Source organism: Heliconius melpomene, chromosome 1 (genome assembly GCF_056956725.1).
Source record: "Heliconius melpomene rosina isolate 202511_hmr_F chromosome 1, ASM5695672v1, whole genome shotgun sequence".
Taxonomy (NCBI): Eukaryota; Metazoa; Arthropoda; class Insecta; order Lepidoptera; family Nymphalidae; genus Heliconius; species Heliconius melpomene.
The window spans coordinates 9,453,602-9,466,773 of NC_140389.1; the positions used below are offsets into that span (position 1 = coordinate 9,453,602).

Sequence of the window (13,172 nt, forward strand, 5' to 3'; positions counted from 1 at the left end):
TTAACTTTTAATAGTGATTTTGCATATGTAGTACAATTTGTACTTTCATTACAATTTGTCATTCTGTGAATTGACAAAAGAAATTATTTATTAATAAAAAAAAAACTAATCATAAAATAACGAATAAAAAAAATTACATTCGGTTATTTGCTATCTATACGCCTGTACCTGTACCCCCTTAAATTCGGCTCTGGCTGACTTCAAGTAGGTAAGTCGTCGTTGCTTAGTAACGAATTTCTAGAGCTACGCATCGAAATAAGCATTTTATATTTTGTTATTATTATAAAGCAAAATGTCGCATTGTGTCGTATCGTGGCAACAACAAGTGGGACCCAGTAAGGCGGAGAAAAAAAGATTTTTTCTGTATATGAAAAACAGAGTTGTATCGTCGATTACGAGCCCAATTATTATTATTTTGATGAAATTTAACCGACAATGTCCGGTAAGCTAAACAATAAAATTATCTATTAATTGATATGATTTATAACATTATTTGACCAGACAATATAACCTTAAGTTAAAGAGCATAGGTACCCAGCAACATTAATACACGTAAGAAAAATGTGTTATTTTTATAATTAGGTATTGTTGCAGTCTTTAATATTTTATTTTTTTTTAAGTTAGATAAGAAATTAATCAACAGTTAATTGAAAAGTACATAGAGGAAAATATTTAAAATATTAAATACACTTATATATAATAAATTATAAAAAAATTATTGTGTGAATATATTGTATTTTGGCAAACTTCCCTTAAAATTTATTTCAAATGATTCATAAATAAAAAGATTATTTCAATAGAAAGAGAAAGAATTGTATGCGACAAAATTGTTACAAAGTGTTTTATTGAATTGGCTGAAACTTGAGCTATCAATGAATGGCTTATATTGTCTTTAAAATTATAATATAACGTAAGTAATATACTTATTACGAGAGTAATTTAGATGAGAAAACAAATAATTGTGTAGTACAAACGAGAAAAGCCGCGAGCGGGGAATATTAAATATAAATTATGCATATCTATTTAAAAAATCGAAAGTCGGCTTTATTTTATAAAACGTAATAATGCGATATGTATTAAAAGATACATTTCACGCTTGATCCCGCACACAGTAGGGTAGGCACAGGGAACCCTATTTAAGACAATACGTTCCCCACTTTTCGCCGAATTTTTCGAGGCACTGCGTTTTAAGTGACTAATTTATTCCTGCAAGTGGGGATCGAACCCACAACCGTTGTAGTCACACCCTTCGCCCCTCTGTAGATCTCCAACTAATAAAACGTAGTTACTCGTGTAACAATTATTTTAAATACATACATAATATATGGAGCAGTTGCAAGGCTCGCGTGACTAAGTTCCTTGAAGAAAACTGTTCGTGTATAGGTAAGGCGTTTGGAGGAAATGCGATACACATGAAAATTGCCTCTATGTGGCTTACACGTGTGCTTAGAATGAAGTAATGAACTAAAAGCTTACAAAACAACTAAAATCTTATCATATCTTTTTTTTTATAAGATGCTAAATTTTGTAACTCCGAGTTTAGTTTTATAGCTATATTCTAAAAATATTAAAAAAGAAAAAAGATAGACTATTGTTGGTTTGTTTGTCTTAGTTAATATACATGTTGATAAATTTATGATGATAGTCTTACCTTACTATATGTTTGATTTTAACCCTGCCAATAGTTGAGTTACCTTATTATTTCTATTTCAAACACGCAAAAATAAGTTTCTCGCAGCATTTTCCTGTGCAATATGGTATATGGAAAAAATATTTAAATGAACAATATTTCGAGAACGTTTTAACTTCGGACCATGCAATATGGGACGAAAATTGTTGGAATCAACCTTTTCTATCCCTTTATTAATTTGTCTATCGGTCCACCATTTATCTGTATTAAAAAGTAGCGTTGAATATATCCTCAAAAGTCAGAATACGGACAACATTACCTTTGTGAGACAAAGGCAATGTGTTTAGTATAATCGAACCACGTTATAAATTGAATGTGAAATTTCAATTGCTTTTACCCTGTGGCGTGTGAGGTAAACGGTTTTCTTATAAATGCCTTAGTAAGCTAGGTGCATTGAGCACTCTGTTCTAAGCTTTGCAACAAAGGTCACTTACTTACGCAGTAAAAACTTATAAATATTTTACACGATGTGAAAAAGAAAATGATTTCATTATAGTAGGAAAAATTATAATGGGAGCATTAATGGATGATCTCGAGCACGCTACAATTTATCTTCGCCCGCGTAACGGTAGTTAGAGACGTCAAATAATTCTAAGTATATTGACAAATCACGTATACGAGTATATAATATATTTTTTTATATAGACAGTGAAGAAAGCGATGGAGAAGGTGGTTTAGGTAATCTCAATCGCTTAATCGTTCGTCCGCCCGGGCACAGCGGTAAAGCGAAACGTGGTCATCTTTGCTTCGATGCAGCTTTTGAATGCGGGAACCTAGGCCGTGCCGACCACATTACAGAGCTGGAATATGACCTTTTCATCAGACCGGATACCTGCAGGCCACGATCACGTTTCTGGTTTAATTTTACAGTAGAAAATGTTAAGCAAGATCAGGTACAAATATAATATTTAATATTAATATGCACTAGTCCTTACGGATGCTTTAAGAAAATTTTACAACAGTGAACTGTTTATGAAAAAAAATGTCTTACATTAAATAGTTTATTTTTACTTTTGTGATCAAATCTACCACTAAATCACTAAATCAAATCATATAAATTCCGTCCATAAGGATCTCTGTACGTTGGAATGCCTAAGGTGCAGTGATTGATTTGAGATTTTACTAATGCAGATACAACAAAAAGGATTGATTTCTATAGATATACCTATATAGAAAAAATATTAAAATATATCATTGAATTTATATCTGTTTCCTTGTTTATTTATATAAAGCGGTAAAAATAATTAATTAATTTCAGCGCGTTATATTTAATATAGTTAATTTGGGAAAAGAAAATAATCTTTTCAAAGATGAAATGACGCCGTTGGTGCGATCTACATCTAGGTCTAAATGGTAAGACCTTTATGGTAACAATTAATAAATTATACATTTATCTAAAACGAGTTTTTTTATCTAACATTAAATATCCTAAATCAATGATCAGGCAGCGTATTCCACGCCGGTTGCTGTTTTACCACAGATCGTTGGTACACCGCGGCCGGAAGATACTCAGTTTAGCTTTTGGGTTTGATAAAGAAGAAGACGTTTACCAGTTTGCAGCAGCCGCCCCATATTCCTATTCGAGGTTGCAAAAATATTTGACACTTTGGGAAAAACGAGCTCTGTCATTTGCTACAAGAGAGACCATTGCACAGACCACTGTAAGTTAAGATTAATAATAAAAATAATGTAATGGAAGGTATTAAAATAATTTTGTGAATAGCTAATTAATATTTAGATGGTCAAACGCAAGCCTATTCAATATAAAAAATAACAAATATTTTTCACATTTTCAAGCAAAAACGACGAATAGATTTGATTACCGTTGGTGACCCTTTCACTAAAGAGGATATGAAGGAAGTTAAAGGAAAATTAGATACCAAGAAGCGTGTTGTAATTATTTTAGCAAGAGTACATGGTGGTGAACAACCTGCCTCTTTCATTTGCCAAGGTTGATATTTTTCAGATCTTCTAGCTAAATGGTTTCACTAACATTGAAAATTATAAAATATTTTACTATGCATTTTAGGTTTTCTGGATTATTTAGTGAGTTCCTCAGAAAAAGCAATAGCCCTGCGAAATGGAATTGTAATACAGGTGACGTTAATAATATAATTTTACTATTCTCACAAAAGTACTAAATAAAAGTAAATACTGCTTAATCAGCGTTTCAAAAATTAACAAATGTTTCAGGTTATACCAATGTTAAATCCTGATGGTGTATTTTTGGGAAATCAGCGGTCTGATTTACTTGGTTCAGATCTAAATCGCTGTTGGACGAGAGCCACTACCTTTGCTCATCCTGCCCTTATAGCGATCAATGAACTTATTCAAAAAATCAACGCCGAAAAAGTAAGTATGGCATGGCATGCATTACAATAACTATATATTTTTTTAGTTTTTTGTGAAAATTCTGCTTAATGTTCATATAATAAGTTTTACCTGTGTATCTAGACATTGCAACTGGATTTTATCATTGACATCCACGCTGATGTAAGCCATGAAGGTGTTTTTGTACGAGGGAATTCCTACGATGATGTGTACAGGTGATAAAAAAAATCATTTTAACTTATTCAGAAACGAATGCACCGGAAATTTACCAACTAACATGATTTGTTAAAATTTTGATAGATTCGAAAGGCATGCAGTTTTACCCAAGTTTCTTGGAATGCGAGTAGAGGCCTGGAAGCCAGAATCATGTCTGTACAACATGGACAATCATGCTGCGGGCAGTGCTAGAAGGGCTTTACCTACAGGCGCCACTGATGCCTATTCCCTCCTTGCTTCATTTGGTGGACGAAGGATAACGTCTAATGGACCGTATATACACTACACTGAAGAAGCTTGTATCCTTTATACTACTCTTATTTAGATTAAATAATACTTAACTATAAAAACACTACTTGAATTTACTGTTATAAAATACTGTTTTGTCTACATCGTTTACTTGTATGTTTAGTGTAATATGGTAGAAGAAACTATACAATAATATACTTGACTATAACTAAATGATAACATTATCATATTTTACAATAAACAAACTTATTATTGAAGATTATAAAATAGGAAGGTCATTAGTGAAGTCCCTGTGCGACTACTACAGACATGTGGGAGTTATTCCACCACGTGAAGGTATCAAAACAAAGAAAAAGGAATCAAGAAAGAGGCGTAGGCGAAAGAGACCAATCAATGAACGGGAAAGGTTGTGTAATCTCGGTTATTAGTTAAATTTAGAAAATGCATATACCAAATTTTATTTCCAGTCAGGAGAAATATGTCTGTCATAAACTTTATAAACTATCTAGGTATGTATAACTGCTACTTAATCTTCCAGGTCTCCCAGTTCCTCCCCTGAACGAAGAGTACTAGCTGGACGCGTATTATCACCTCCGCTGCCTCTAACGTCGCCTCCTGCGTTACGAGCATTACCTGTGCGTACTGCACGTAATGCCAATATACGGGTTAAGCCTCGAGTGGTTTATGGTGATACTATACTACCTATTATTACTGGTGAGTTCATAATATATTATGTAATAAAAAATAAATCAGCTTCATGGTGTATTCCAGACATAGCAGGGTAGGCACAGGGAACCTGTGTTAAGGCACTCCGTTCTCCATTTTCCGCCGAATTCTGAAGCTCGGGCTGTCGGGTACTGACGAGTGTCCTCACTTCCCATTACATGATTAGTGACGCAAATCAATACCGTGCTGCGTTTTACCAGAGCGAGGATATGAAAATAATTTAAATATAATAATTCCCACGAGTGGTAATCGAACTTACAACCAATCTGAACCTTACACTTTAAATTAAGCTCATTATAGTATATACAGGGTATATGTATAAGGTGTCATCTTTTTCCATATCTTTCATACATTTTTTACCTACAAAACCACTTAATACTGATTATACAGGTAAGGCAGTAAGAAGTCCTCGGCTAGCAGTAGTCGATTTGAGCGCATACATTCGCAGCCCCACATCGGCCCGCCGCCGCACGAGCACGGTACGGGGCGCGCGACGCACGCGCCTCGCGAGACCTGCACCCGCGCACGCTCGCCTTACTAGCGACGAATGTGATACACAAGACTCCGAATCTTAATTCCTTAATAAATTATTACAATGGAAGAGCAATTTCTTTCAACATTTGGAAAAAATCTATTGTGAGGTAGTAAGTTCTTGGCTAGTGGTCGACCACAGTGAAAAATTGCGTTGCAGGGCAAGTTCGCCTTATTAGTGATGGATATGATACAAAAAATCTAGTTCTTAATTTCTTGACAATTTAATGCTCTTCCATTTCTATTAACTAACTATACAAGTGTTGCTATGAGTAACTATGTATATTTAATTCAATTTTTATCATTATTATTGTTCACCTTAGCTTTTTTACACTTTTACTGTATAACCATAGCATTTATATAATTCTATTTCAAATTGTAAGACTATGAAAATAAATATTGCAATAAAACAAACAAAGTTTTTAATTAAATGTATAATGTCTAAAGCTTTCATATTTACAATCACTAACACTAACATTCAGTCATTACTTCCTTACAACATTTTCGTGAACACTATTATCACTACAAATTTATCAATCACAACGGCAAATAAAAAACGAGACTGAGTATCTGTAGAGATTTATTCTCTTTCTTTTTTAATCATTTACGACAATTTGGTTTAGAATCAAACGAGTTAAATGAATCAACCGCGCCTACGCAGGCTAATAGAGGTCACGGGAGCGTCAATACATACGAAGTAGTACGCGAGGCGGCGTCCGTCGAGAGCGCGAAGCACGTCCTCTAATAAATATCTTTGGCATGAACCGAAAAGAGCTCGCCGACAGTTCACACGCGATTGCACTGACAACCGATAGTTATTGCGCCACGCATCACGGCGCGGCGGGGAGGCGCGCGCGGCCGCGTCATTCCCACGCGTCGGCGTCCTCGTCGTCCGACAGCGTCACCAGGTGCATGGGGTAGTCGGCGGGCGCCGCTGCCGGCACCGGGGCGCCGCCCCCACCTCCACCCGCCGGAGCAGCGACGCCCGGGACCGCGCCGCCGCCCACACTGCCCCCACCGCCGCCCACACCGCCGCCGGCCCCAGCACCGCCACCGCACGCAGGCCTTCTGGCGGCGCGTCTCTGACGAAGCAGCTCCTCATCGGCGGCGGTGCGCGGTTTGCGGAACTCATACACCAGCGGGAAGATACGCTCCACCGCAGACTGCACGTCATTCACGCTGCGAGCTGTCCGACAAATTGATAATGTTGTTACAGGCGTTGCGTTGTATAGAAAATGTTCAGATAAATATATATTTGACACATAATTTTAATTGCTTATTTATATTTGACTGACACTAGTTCATTTTCAAATGCTTGCAAATAGCTTATAAAATATGTAATACTGTATCATTTGTAAAACAAAACCCGTATACTTTCATAGGTTACTACAAAGACAATATCAACTAATTTTTTCCTGTGCATTAATTTCACTTTCTCTTGTTCTATTATTTTTATTAAATATTGATTTATTTTAAAAAAATACTATAACGCAGCAGTCGTTTGTATTTTCCGAAATGGTCATGGGTGTGATACCCATTATAAAACTCAATTAAAATGTAAATATCATGCCAGTTCCCTAAATGGAAGAAAAGACTTGTTAACAGTCTTTACGTTAAGATATATAACAGTACACAGCAATGTTTTATATGCTTTCAATCATGCTTTGGAATATTAATAGTTCGATAAAAAACATTTTTTATTCATTTTTGTAATTAGATTTCAACTTCGCGCACGTTCTGATAGAATGTCATAAAGTGTGTCCTGAAACTCATACGTGTACATGCAAATTGTAACGTCCTAACATAGATTTAGTGTAAATTAATTGTATTTCTATCATTATTGTTATTTTTAGTTTGACACTGTATCCTATACATAACATGAGGAAACTAGTGTTAAAACACCTCCTTTCCATTAAGCAGTCCGTACCCTACTCTCCGGAATGTAGTGGAATTCAAGGCCTCAAGGTATTATTTTATAATGATTATATATAATATGGACAATTATATGTAAATATCGTTAGTAATGAATGAGTGAGTATTGCTCTTGCGGCTTTAACCGCGCTATTGTTTATTTTCACCTTCGTGAGTAAACTGTATTCGCTTACACTAGGGCCTTGGATTGAAGGTAGTATACATTTCAATGCTTGTAAAAAAAATTGGGACATACATGAAAAATAAAATATGTCTAACCTTGAAAGTATTAACCAAACAACATTACGTAAAGCGCGTTTCCATTTCGCTAGATACTTTTGCTATAACATTAACATATTAGATATGAATAGGCACGATCAACAACTTTCTCCTAACGGGAATTTTATCAAAACGTAAGACGTCATCTTTCGCATGGAATAAATGATTTAATGTCACCTGTTATTGTGACGCCACCAGTTGAGAATATTTTCAGTGTCGCTTTTGGGTTGAACAACTTGTATGTGACACCGGGATGTAGTTCTGGCTCGTAGCTGAAAACGTACGAATTAAAATATTTATAATACAAAAACTATACGAATACACAACTGATATTTATAAATATAAAGGAACTAAACAATCATTTAACATGATGCCAGTCGTGGCCCAGGACCACAAGCGTGTGACTGTAAACAGGTTGGGGGTTTCGATTCCCACTCCAGGAAATGAATGAGGATGTGAATTTATTATTTTGATTTCGCTCTGGAGCCGCGGCAAAGCGCAGCGTTGAGTTCCGCTACACAACACACAATGCCTCTAGAATTCAGCGGAAAAAGGGGAGCTAAGAGTTTTAACACTAGGCTCCCTCTGTCCAACCTGCTATATACGGGATACAGCGTGAAGCTGAGAAAAAAAACAACAATTTCTAAAGGCATAAAACAAAATTAGATTTATAACGTGTTACATTTTTTTAAAACAAATTCGTAAATGAATTCGCAAATGTGCACCTAATATATAAAGATAACAATTAAAATGCATGTATAAAGATAACAATTAAATTGTTTTTGTAATAATTAGATTTATCAAAAAAAAATCTATTATTGAACTGTTAGGTTTAACTAATAGAATATTTTTTAGAAAAAAAGAATTATATTTTATTAAAAAAAAATTATAAAAAAAGAAAGGCAGCAGGGTAGGTAGAGAGAACCTAGTGTTAAGACAGCGCTTTTCCCCGAAACCAGAGCGAACTAATAATCTGTCACTTTTACAGTAGCATGCTAGTGCTTCTGCACCATGACTGGCCTGTAATATTACTATCTAATAATTAAATATTAAATATATTACATTATAAAAGGAGAATTTGAAATTTAAACAAATTACTTGAACATAATATTTGAGTGCTACAAGAACTATGATTAAGAGGTTAATAGAACATGTTAACACTGATAGATTTCTTTAAAATAATATTTTGTTATCAAAGAATGATATTTTTTTATAAATAAATTGGTGTTTTACGCTTCTGAGATCAATAATCTGCCATTTGTATAAAACAGAAATATCCAAATGCAGTAAGATTTACTTAAGTAACTGAGTATATATAAATCTAAATTTATATACCTTTATACATAGAATGAAATTTTAATTGATCACTGTCTACATGAAAGATATATGAGAAAATTTATTATTGAAGACATTTATTAATGTAATAGAACCCACAACATAGATTTTTCAAGTTTTTTGTCAGTTTGTCCGTGTGAATTTTATATGCTAATGTCAGAATGAGCTTAACCAATTTAAATGTAGTTTGCACTATTGTATTTTGGAAAATTGCTCTTAATATTATGTGTTTATTTTAATTGGTAAATAAGGTATATGAAATTGTGCTAAAGCAACACTATATGATTTATTTACAGACATTTCTTTTTAATTAATTAATACTATACAACTAATGATAGAAACTTGGTGTGACTCATAAAGGAAGCATGGGAGTGAAGTAAAAGATAAGGGGAATCCAAAAATAGCCATTGGGGTATTCTGTATTTGTTACTAAAACATGTAGAATTGTAATAACTATGAAAACATTATAAATAGTTTTTTAAATTAAAATTAAAAGCCAGATGAAATTTAGGTTTTTTTATGTTTTTTCATTTAAGAAAAATTAATAAAGCAAAAATAGTTTACATAGTAATAGTAGGAATTTGAAGACTAAAATATTATATAAAAGTAAGTTTTAATTTTAATTGCTCCTTATTATAGGCATATCTAGAGATATTTTCCAGAGGGGACTGTACTCTAGCTTTAAACAAATGTTTGTGTAAAACCTTTTTTTATTATTCAGGTGAATTTTTTTGTTAGTAATATTTCATGTGGTGAGCACAAGACTATTCTGGGGTGAGTATGACTCACTCGGCCCCCCTTACTTCTACGTCCATGCTCTTTATAAAACTAAAAGTGAAATTAATAGCTCATATATAACTGGTATGACTTAAAAAGCACATGTGGCTAAGTGTTCTGAGTTCTTAATATATTTTAAAGAGGTGGAGGTTCAACTTTGCTAAAAATTTTGTACATTTTCTAAAAAGTTTTTTCTTTTCTCTGTTGTAGTGTCAATAATATTAAAAAAATTTTAACATTACAAAAATATAATGTGAAACTTACTCTGCTTCCTTATATTTTTTAGAGAAAGCTATAATTCGAATGCCAAAAGGCATTCTACAAGTTCCGAGGACATTCACGACGCGGAAATTACGGAAGCGCACTTGAAATCCCAGCTTCTGTAAGGCGCGTGCGTATCGCCGCGCCGCCACTTTTGCTTGGTCCTCACTAGTGGCACCTGTGCAAGTCACTCGTCCTGACGACCAGATAGATGCCGTAGTGTAGGGGCGTCGGAGTTTCATCGTCACCATACCATTTTCCCGTCTGAACTCGACATTCACACCATTTAATGCAATCTCTCTCAAGTTCAGGTGACACTTAACACTAAAACTGCACACAACATTGTTTATCATTATGTCTATTTCAGGAGTTTCCTCCTCTTCCTCCTCCATGGGAGCTTGTTGAACTGCTGTATCCCCAGATTCGATACATGGTTGTGTTGGTTGCTCTGGTTTGCCAGCCTCACAGTATTCATGGTCTGGCACCATGTGACTTGGCACTCCATGTGATGTCACCATACCATGGTTAGTTTTAATACCGTTTTCTTGGATGAGCGTAGCCATGACCACCACGGCGTCCTGAAACAGTGAAAATAACCTTTATTAATTTAAATGTTTAAACACTATATTTGTCTACTAACATATTTCTTAACAATTCAGAATTTATTCTTACAGAATATTGGTGCTAATTGCAGAGATGAAAATTTAACTATTAAATTAATATTACATAATGACTTGATTGGGGTTCATGTTTTTTATTCCATCTGGAGTTATTTTCATTAAAATAAAGTATGACAGATAAAGGATGATTAATATAGTGTGAATAATAGTTACTAAAATATATTACATTTTAAAACTATTCATAGAATAAACGTTAATTCTATATATATATTTTATATTTGTAGATAAGGTACAAAAAAGAAACAAGAAATTAATCAATCACATTTCAAACAATAAAATGTTGAATTACTCAGTACAGTCTAAGCTGTTTCAGTTAGTAGTTTAATTGTAATAACAAACCATTAAAGGAACTTTATTTAAAACACTTGATTACACAACAATGGGCAAAGCTAAACACATGAGTTTTAACAATGAGAGTACTGTGTAACTTATGTCATTAAGCAATAGCTTATATTACTTTTAAAATAAATTTTACAATACCAGTTACATGATTGAGATCATGACATAAGTTCAGACACATGTAGTCCAATTACTTTTTTGGTTAATTAATATTGAAGATAAAAAGTATTACTACAATAATCATAATTTTATTAAATGTTTTAATAACAAATAAGAAAAATATTTTTCTTTTTTATAATATGCGACTGTGACTGTGACTAAGCAATAAAGTTGATTTATACAAAATATATTATAAAAAGGAATCAAAAAGTGGTAACACATATTATAGAAAATAGCTCAGACAACACCCACTTTTAAGAGTCAAATCAATAGCTGCAGTTTTTATTATACATATATTTCATTGCCACTCCATTGGCCAAAAAATTGTGAAAATTAAATGTAGATAGCGATTTAGGACACTTCCCACGACGCAACGAGATGCGAGAACATGATACTCGCACAGCTGACTGCCGGACGGGCCCTCGCCCCTCACTCGCCTCCCCCGCGCGCTCTATGCTCTACGCCCCTAACCATACTGATCTGTGACCACAGATCGCCAGGTAATAATACAGAGCAGATTGCACTTGCACTCGATAACACGTTTGCCATTCAAAAAAATAGCTACCGCACACGAAAACTATCATGCGACCCGCCTGCCCTCTAACAAGGTACAATATATGAACAAAGCAACAAAGCCTTATGATTTTGAGGAAGTCTCGAAATAAGGTGACCTGAGGCATAAGATTAAAAAAATAGACTACAGTCAGCAGTTATTGACCCCATAATAAAGATTAAACTACACGTGATTGAGAGCACAATGATAATACCTAAGATTTAATTTTATGTATATTTCATATTTGATCTTTAAATCTGTGTTCAAATAAATTAAATAAAAACTTAAGCATTATACAAAATGATATCATGTAATAATATTACGATGGTATGTTATCTGGAACAAGTAAGGATCAGCTGAAACTGAATGACAAAGCAAAGGATGCTGCGATTGAATTTTATACCTATGAATGCCAATGCGGATAAAATCTCATATTTTCAAATTATATATTTTAAAGTTTTAATTACCTGAATTTATGTGCTATATTTGTCACAATTATTTTTACACCACCAATGAAGTAATAATTTTCATTGCAATTTGGTCTAGATTATGAACTTTTAGATAACAATTCAATACCACTCTGTACTTATTATAAAGTAACTATAAGCAAATTAAAATAAATTTCTTAAAAACAAACCACTATCTCAAATTATTAACGTAAAAATCAAAAGCTTTTACACATCCTGCCTAGCACCGCCATGTTCTATTCGTACGAGAACAAAAGTGATACCATTCGTTCCTAAATTGCATGTGAATGAAACCTCATGCACAAATGAATGAATGGACAAAGAAGATAATCATAAAAAAGGTTTAATTTGCAGAAACTATAACTGATTTAATAATTGAATGTTTTAAAAATCATTATAAACTTAAATCGTATATTAACTTAAATACAAATATAAAATGCTGTTAGTTAAAGTTTAAGCATAATTAGTATACAAAAAATAGTAATGTTTTAAAATAAAAAAATGTATATTTTACCATAATAATTTTAATATGTAAAAATAGGGAATATAATATAGAAACGACACTGTATAGTAACTTTTATTAGTACTTTTAAGTTTGTATACTTCTAAAAAGCCACAGATATTAGAATTGTTACTTTGACTTATGAGAATTTCACTGCAGTCGCCAT

At 33.5% G+C, this 13,172-nt stretch overlaps 2 protein-coding genes across 3 annotated transcripts; one reads left to right on the top strand and one right to left on the bottom strand.

Moving 5' to 3' along the window:
• Positions 1–292: 292 nt before the first annotated feature.
• LOC146541293 (cytosolic carboxypeptidase 6-like) lies at positions 293–6,151 on the top strand. The gene is made up of 12 exons (XM_085195105.1): positions 293–325; positions 2,263–2,583; positions 2,949–3,043; positions 3,135–3,351; positions 3,488–3,641; positions 3,720–3,787; positions 3,884–4,042; positions 4,145–4,236; positions 4,322–4,536; positions 4,745–4,892; positions 5,025–5,200; positions 5,603–6,151. Exons 1-12 carry the CDS (start codon positions 293–295, stop codon positions 5,785–5,787), a joined length of 1,863 nt encoding a protein of 620 aa, XP_085051231.1. The 3' UTR covers positions 5,788–6,151.
• An 11-nt stretch (positions 6,152–6,162) lies between these two features.
• On the bottom strand, positions 6,163–12,770 carry LOC146541294 (TATA box-binding protein-like 1). Of its 2 annotated transcripts, none has more exons than XM_085199406.1 (4): positions 12,505–12,770; positions 10,310–10,884; positions 8,111–8,205; positions 6,163–6,929 (listed from the first exon to the last, which is right to left on the bottom strand). In XM_085199406.1, the coding sequence occupies exons 2-4, from the start codon at positions 10,867–10,869 to the stop codon at positions 6,607–6,609; spliced, it is 978 nt and encodes a 325-aa protein (XP_085055532.1). In that variant the 5' UTR covers positions 10,870–10,884; positions 12,505–12,770; the 3' UTR covers positions 6,163–6,606. The 2 variants fall into 2 exon arrangements, with proteins under 2 accessions (XP_085055532.1, XP_085055612.1); XM_085199486.1 differs by lacking the exon at positions 12,505–12,770 and adding an exon at positions 11,737–11,892.
• Positions 12,771–13,172: the final 402 nt, after the last annotated feature.

Coding starts and splice junctions, on each gene's coding strand:
- LOC146541293 (XM_085195105.1), top strand. CDS start 293: ATGTCGCATTGTGTCGTATCGTGGCAACAACAA. Junction 3,788..3,883: donor GAAATGGAATTGTAATACAG/GTGACGTTAATA, acceptor CAAATGTTTCAG/GTTATACCAATGTTAAATCC. Junction 4,893..5,024: donor CCAATCAATGAACGGGAAAG/GTTGTGTAATCT, acceptor TTAATCTTCCAG/GTCTCCCAGTTCCTCCCCTG.
- LOC146541294 (XM_085199406.1), bottom strand. CDS start 10,869: ATGGCTACGCTCATCCAAGAAAACGGTATTAAAACTAACCATGGTATG. Junction 8,206..10,309: donor AAAAAATATAAGGAAGCAGA/GTAAGTTTCACA, acceptor GTACGTTTTCAG/CTACGAGCCAGAACTACATC. Junction 6,930..8,110: donor TGGTGGCGTCACAATAACAG/GTGACATTAAAT, acceptor TTTGTCGGACAG/CTCGCAGCGTGAATGACGTG.